This window comes from Podarcis gaigeae (assembly GCF_964106915.1).
Source record: "Podarcis gaigeae genome assembly, chromosome: 11".
Taxonomy (NCBI): domain Eukaryota; kingdom Metazoa; phylum Chordata; class Lepidosauria; order Squamata; family Lacertidae; genus Podarcis; species Podarcis gaigeae.
The window spans coordinates 35279808-35287675 of NC_139687.1; the positions used below are offsets into that span (position 1 = coordinate 35279808).

Genomic DNA, 7868 nt, shown 5'->3' on the forward strand with positions numbered 1-7868 from the left:
GATCGAGCCATAGTCCGGGCTGGTATCGTCCTATGCCCTTTGCATGTATTAAGTTCTAGCAGAAACAGGATACTCCCCACTTCCACAGGAAACGGCCTTATAGCAGCTCAGACCACTAGTCCATCTAGCCCTATACTGTCTACACTGGCTGGCAGCGGCTACCAGGGTTTGAGACAGGGAACACTCCCAGCCCTTCCTGGAGTGGCTGGGGATCGAACCAGGGACCTTCTGCACGCAGAGTGGATGAACACTGAGCTATAGCCCTTCTTCTTAAATGGTGTTTGGGTGGTAGAACGCAGAAATATTTTTGCCCAAGGAGCTGATTCTAATCTGGGACTAGCTTCGTTGGTCTTGCCCGACATCAAAGTGACTGGTGACACCTTCATATTTCAATCCGCGCATTTTAAAACAACAATCCATAATATGAAAATTCTGAATGCTGCCAGGACCTCATTCAGATCATGTTATCCAGAGAGGTGTTACCATGGCAACCCCTAGGAAAGATACAATACAGGCCTCGCTGGATCCGTTTTCTTCTGATGTGCATTCAACCTGTTTGCAGAAGGTACACAGGTTGTGCTGCTTATCAGTTCATCAGGTATCGCTGGGAAAGTGCACTGTTGTCTGGGACACTACCGTATCCCGGGAGGTTGCTGAATGTTTACTTCAAAGCGTGCAAAACAAAGGGTGTGAGGTCTTTTTTTGCATTTAGATGCTGCAGGCCGTAATGGAGTCTAGGTTTTTCACTGGAATTCCCAAGAGAAGCATGAACGCTCAAAGGAAAAGCACCTGCGCAGACTTTGTTCAGGCGCTAACCCTTCGGAGGCCCCTGGTATTGAGAACACAAGATAAGGCACACTGTAGCACAGCGCCTTTCCCAGGTGCTGAGGTTTTCCCAAGAGGACTTTGCAGTCAGGACCAGGGATATAATTTTTTAGGACTAGCGGGAAGAAAGCGCTAGCAAATGCAGACAGCATCCTCCCAGGGAAAATATATTACATCTGGAAAGATACACAGGCAGATTTCCAATAGGTCTTTGAAGCAGGTTTTAAGTGCCATTAAATGCAAACACAGTATGCACCTAAAAAACTAGTGTGCATAGGATTTCTGCTTTGCAATTTTATGAATCTGAGTATCCAGCTATAGTGCAATAGGACACTGCTGTGTGTTGTGACAATCCCTTGGTGTGGTCCATCAACTTTAGCATTATCTACTCTGACTGGCAGCAGCTATCCAAATTCTGGAACATATCTGCTGCTTTCAATAGAGTTTCTTCCTCACTGGAACCTTTTCAGCACCACTGAGGCATTACTTTCCCATAATTATCTGGAAGTGGGATCAGTTACTTTGCTGACCTCAGGTGTGGTAGGTTGAGGATGCTGTTCTATCACTAGCGTTCAAATACGAATCATAGAACAATCATAGACTTGTACAGTTGGAAGGGACTCCGGTCATCTAGTCCAACCCCCTGCAATGCAGGAATATTTTGCCCAACGTGGGGCTGGAACCCACAACCCTGAGATTAAAAGTCCTGTGCTCTGCTGACTGATCTATCCCAGCAATTCATCTCATTAGAAACTGCAGCCACCCCTTCTCCACCAACAATTGGGTGGGCAGGGTGCCCACAGGGCTACTGCCTCTTGGTGTTCTGCTGTCTAAGGCAGCTGCCTCAGCTTGCCTTAAGGGAGGGCCAGCCCTGCTCTGGTCAAGTTCTATATGTGGGAAGGTGGAGGGGGGTGTCGCCAATTTGTCCTTTGCCCCAAGCAGCAAAATAACTTGGGCCAGCACATAAACATTTGCCACTACTGGTCCACCATTCAGTTGAGCCTTGTGTGAAAAAAGTTCACCCTAAATCTCTTACTTGCCCCATATATTGATTCATGGTGTACTCTGATGAGCGGTGGTTGGGGGAGACCTGGCTTCCTTATTTTTTCTCCTGGCTCCCTGCATTAATATTTTGAGAACCCCGGAGGTACACATGACATAGCTAAGATTGGAAAAACAGGAGGGGAGCTTGTGGATTCCACTAAACCCACAGTTTCTCCATAGGTTGGGTACTAGATTCACTATTGTTCACCCATTTATTGTTGCTTTTCCAGATTAATACTGGGACACCTTTCTTTAAAAGTAGGTAACATCTTTTTAAATTACAGGCAGTCTTCCAAAATGATGATAGTGTTAAGTTCTGCAATAACTATATATTTTTTCAGTTAGATTACAGGCCAGACTTCATAGATATAACACCCTGGTTCTTTTGCCATATGAACCTGAAAAACTTAGGATGGTACTGTAGTTATTCCAAGGACAGTGTCTATAGGTTTGCTCTCAATGATTTGGGGAGAACAAACAACTTTGTTTCCCGAGATATTTGAACTTTAAGTCGTAAGAGTGTTTCTTAATTGATAAGTGCAATTAATGTCCACAAATCTTTCTCTCATTCCCTTGGATTAAGAAATAGCTGTGAATGCAGTAAAACAATGCTATAATGACACCATTGTTGGAATTTCTCTTACTTTTCTGCCCTTTTGAAATCACGGTCAAGGAAAATGTTGGTCAATTAAAACAGCATTGCTTTGTTTCACAGGCAGTTGCACAGAAGCCGTGAACAGCAGGATGAACTCGGCCAGTGAAGATTTTGTTAGGAATCCAGGAATGAATTCAGAACTATCACTAAAAAGCCAAATACCCAAATATCAAGGTGAGGTGTGAAACTCCAGGCAACTTGCATCTGAACCTCATTTGAGGAATGCACACACACAATTCACAATTGCTGTTGTAAGAAGCCAGAACATACCTCTTAAGTTGTATTGTGACTGGCAGACTCTTGGACATTGTAGGCAGTGGCTTCTGGTCCTTTTCTCTAAGGACGCATGGCAAGGAATTTTTTGTCTTATGCTTCTGTCAGTCCAGCCCAGCCCAAAGAGTCCCATTTGTCCATATTACTTGCATTTATTTTCCCTTTGCAAATAGCATGGCAAACCACCCACACTGCCCTAAGGTTAGATCACTGGGTCCTAGCTCATTTTGGGGGATGAGAAATCATTAAGTAATATTCTAAGAGGGAACTTTCCTACAGAGCATTGCTAGGTAAACAGCTTATCTTCCAGTAAAATTTCTGGGCTGTTTCTAGGCTGTGCTGCTACAGATTGCACAACGGGGATCCAGCGTTTAAACTTCCCCTCATATAAAATAGTCCCTGTGTATAGGAAAGTATTATGGCAGGAAGAAGGGTTCTAGCTTAGCCTTCTGCTTTTCTATGTGCAGGGTTTTTCCGTTACAAAAGGAAGCAATTCCTCTGTCTGAACTCCAGAGTGGTATAGTCTGGGTACAACAGCAAACTTTTAGGAGGGATATTTTTGGAACTTTTCAGAAACCCAACAAAGCTGAGCAACGTAGCCAAATGATTCCTAAATCCTTCGATCTGATTTTATTATTCATTTATAGTGTTCCTTTTAAAAAGCATGTGTTTTTTGACCTTTTCTGATTATTTTCTTCACTCATTCTAGCATTACGACAGGGTTTCTTAAATCCAGGCCAAGAACGGCCCTGAGTAACACTATACCTGTTACTTGATCTGGCAGTCCTGGCAATTGAAGCGGTTTAGTGACATGATCTATTGCAGTTTCTATGGCTTGTTTTAATATATGTTGCGGCTTTATTTTGTATTTAGGCTCTCACATTGTGCTGTACTACACTTCGTGCCTGAATTCTTCTTGATTTCAGTGAGAAATATTCAGTTCACTGGCTAACCAAAAAGATTTTAACTCTTAGGAAAGATTAACTTATGTGCTTTGCTCTCATATTTAAATAAAAAGGCTTAACCATGGCTAGAATTTAGTCCTAATTTTGAAAAAAAAGGTATATACATTTTAAAACCTACTCTCAGGTTGCACTTATGTGATGGGTACTTGTGACTTTTTGTACACTGGTAACCAAAAAAGAGAGAGAACCATTGTATGGGGGGAAATGTATATCGCTTCCTTAATCATAAAAATGCTTCCAACTAATGCAATCATTAGTTAATTATATAGGTGATACAGAAAGACTGCCACCACATTATGGTGATGTTGAGGACCAGATTATAGCATGCACATTCAGTGGCGTAGCATGGGGGGTGCAGGGGGGGCCCGCCGCACCGGGCGCAACATCTGGGGGTTAGGGTTAGGGCGCGCAAATCCACGGGTTAGGGGGCGCAAATTACTTGCCTTGCCCCGGGTGCTGACAACCCACGCTACGCCACTGTGCACATTGCTATACCCTGCAACCCTCTAGATGTCGGTTATCATCGGTCTCAGCCACCATGACCAGGGATGATGTTCAGCAACCTGCCCTGGACTATGAGTAGAGAGAGAATCCTGACAAAGACTTTCCCAGGGAAAGTGTTCACCCCTGTCATATTTTCTTCCCACCCTTTTTGGTGCACCGCCTTTCACAGCTCCTTCCTCCAAAAGCGTTGCACCCAGCAGAGTGTCAGAAAGACTCCAGGACTTCTGCCTTTATGCCCTCCATAGTTCTCCCTGGGAAGTGTTGCCATAACAGTGGTTCTCCACTTGAAGTGGCCCAAGGATGACAAGCTTAGTAAAAGCAAGTTTGGGCAGCATTCAGCGTTTGCAGTTCTGTGTTTGGAAGGGGACCAATATCTGAATCCCTTGGTGACTTGTTGCTGAAGGCTTCCATTGAAGAGTATTGGGAGGCTGCCACATGACCCAGTTGTAGCGCACCACCTATTTTCTCGCTCCCCTGGCACCTGCTGTATTATCTTTCAGGTGCCAGATTATGCTGCTTTTATTCTCTCAAGCATGTTAATGGTTTGCATTGTAAGGACTGGAAAGACCATATAATTTTGAACTGTGGAAGTGAAGCTTTTGTGCTGCCATTCTAATGGGAATTTAATGGTGATGCCTACTGATTGGATTTTGTTGTTGCAATCTGCCTTGAGATTAAATATTAGGAGAGGCAGTATACAAATGCCTTAAATGACTAGGTAAGCAATATGAAATGGCCACTGTTAGAACACAACTCTGGGGTGCATCCAATGCTATCCACAGGGAAACCCTCACTTCCTCCCTGCAGCCCCCTGTAATGCCAAAAATCTGTTCCAGAGGGTTGGAGGAGAGGAGAGGAAAAAGGTAAAGGTAAAGGTACCCCTGCCCGTACGGGCCAGTCTTGACAGACTCTGGGGTTGTGCGCCCATCTCACTTAAGAGGCCAGGGGCCAGCGCTGTCCGGAGACACTTCCGGGTCACGTGGCCAGCGTGACAAAGCTGCATCTGGCGAGCCAGAGCCGCACACGGAAACGCCGTTTACCTTCCCGCTGGTAAGCGGTCCCTATTTATCTACTTGCACCCGGAGGTGCTTTCGAACTGCTAGGTTGGCAGGCGCTGGGACCGAGTAGCGGGAGCACACTCCGCCGCAGGGATTCGAACCGCCGACCTTTCGATCGGCAAGTCCTAGGCACTGAGGCTTTAACCCACAGCGCCACCTGCGTCCCTTATGAGGAGAGGAAAGGGGAAGTCAAATTGTGCAAACAGAATGTTGCTCACTCAGCACTGGATGCAACAATCTGTGCTTGTTTGCTGCAGGTAGTGTAGGCGCAATGGTGGCCTTGAAAGGAGAAACTGGTGTTGTGGAAAGGAATAGTCAAAGGTCTTCCCAGGAAGGTTACTGTAGTCATCATTTTATTTTTTACCAAAAAAGTATTGGTATATGACAAATCCAGGCCTCTCTCTCTCTATGGGTCCTTTGCTAGGGGCATGTGGTAAGTGGAGCTACAGCTTTTAACTTGTCTGTGTTTTTGTGTTCTAGACATGAATGCATTGCAGAGCCGGTGCCCAAGACCACACAGTTCAAGTCTTCTCACTATCCAGCCTCAACACCCATCAGATGTTCTGCTGCACAGTCTACCTGGTGATAGGGGACAAGATTCAGAAAATGGAGACACGGAAGAAAATATTGTTTATCTCTAAAACCTTTCCTTGTTTACTACCAGTAGCACTTTAGGATGGCTTTTCTCATTGTTCATAGTTGGTCTTTGTCCAAATTACTTTGAAGATATCTTATTTATTGTAAAAAAGCAAAGTTTTCCAGATTCATAGGATGCATATTAAGTTATTTTTTAAAAAATGTGTCTAATATTTATCTTGTGACACACATATTACATCAGAAATGCTCTACAAGCAACATCAAACATTGTTGGACTAAAATCTGCAATGACTTGTGTATGTGATGTGAACACCACAATTAGACCTTGGGTGGAAACATTTCTGTTCCCAGGTTAAGACTGCACAGTCTTTGTGAAAGTAGTGGTGTGTGCAATAGGAACATTTGAGATTTCATAATGCAACTCAGTGACTTTAAAAACAGTAGATGCATCATAGTAGACCATTCTTACCCACATGGGTGTCTGTCATGGGTTCACCACCATATCAGCCTTTGTCTCTAGATGGGGAAGCATACCTGAAATATTTCTCAGGTGACTTTCTGGATCTCCTTGGTCTCACTATGGCCTCCTTAAATGATGCATTACCACTATCGAAGATCTTTTGCCAAATTAACACTTTCCTTTCACAGTGAACAATTTAGTGGCCCAGCATTGTCTCAAGATTTTATTGTAAAAGTGAGGGGCTTCAGGAAACAGATCCACATCTGCAAGCTAGATTCTTGGTGGTTTCAGATTACTCCTTGGCAGATGTCTATATCAGAGACCTAAGTCTCACCTAGCATGTATATAACTTTCTTTTCAAAGCCTTCGAGGTCAGTTTTGTGGTGTATTGCTTTATAACTTGTTCTTGGCTACATCAAGTGCCCCCCTTTTTATCAAAACACTGAGATTCATCACATAGACATTTCTATCCCTGTGGAACGGAGAGGAGGATAGTGAGAAATATGTAAAGTCCTCCCCCCTCCCCGCCTAACCCACATCCACTGCTTTTACACACACACACATGGACTACAAATCAGTGTGCTTCTTTCAGGACAGAGCTTTGATAACATTATAGAGTAATGAATGAAGGTGTTTTTTTCCCTGTGCATTTTTCATACATAATTGTATACTTTTTTGAACTTAATAAATATTCTATATCTCCAAGATAGCTCTTCATAATTCCTAGCGTTCAGAAAATGTGTTACTTTGGCCCATTGCTGTTTCCACTATTACAATCACTACAATGATCTGACCCATGTTTTGAAGCATATGATAGTTCTTGTTCAGCAGAGGGGAAGGACCTTGCTCAGTGCAGATGCTCTCACACTCTTCCTGCATGTGAGTTTCCAGGGGCCAGAGCAAATCAGTGCTAGTGATTGGAGGGAGTTATATGCAGGCTGCTGTTGGTTTCAGTCTCCCCTTAGGTTGATAGTGACAGTCAGTAGGTACTTGACGTCTACTCACTCCTACCTCTTAGCAGTTGCTACTAGGGAACTCTCTTTGGCCATATCTGTGTTAGTGCAAATAGTCACAACGGCTGTTATAATAAATTTGGGGTGGCTGCCACTGCACAACACAACCAAGCAACATCAGTTTCCATGCACTGAAAGGCAACATTACTGGAACTTACTGATGGTATCAGTACAGTGTTTCTTTTCTACATAATTTCTGATTAAAGATGTAAAGCCTGCCCTGCAACCTCTCCTCCTACACTATACTGTGACTGACAGATTTTGAAGTCAGTGGCTGTTTTTGGATGTAATGCTAAAGCATGGTTTAGCACTGTGTGGATGAACTTCAATTAATTCCTTCTTCCCTTTATTATTAATAATAAAAGAATGATAATAATAAAAAATTAAATTTATATACTGCCCTATACTCACAGGCCTCAGGGCAGTTCACAGGATAAAATCACGATATAAAAACACAATACATAAAATAAAAAC

General features: G+C 43.5%; 1 protein-coding gene across 9 annotated transcripts in view; it reads left to right on the forward strand.

Annotated features, from left to right (window-relative positions):
* ARHGEF28 (Rho guanine nucleotide exchange factor 28) overlaps window positions 1–7086 on the forward strand; it is a 132619-nt gene extending 125533 nt beyond the window's left edge. For all 9 annotated transcript variants that reach the window (XM_083703096.1, XM_083703093.1, XM_083703094.1 and 6 more), the window contains 2 exons: window positions 2585–2698; window positions 5805–7086. In XM_083703096.1, the coding sequence (XP_083559222.1) occupies window positions 2585–2698; window positions 5805–5965 (275 nt within the window). In that variant the 3' untranslated portion in view covers window positions 5966–7086. The remainder of the gene's footprint in view (window positions 1–2584; window positions 2699–5804) is intronic.
* The last annotated feature ends 782 nt before the right edge of the window (window positions 7087–7868 follow it).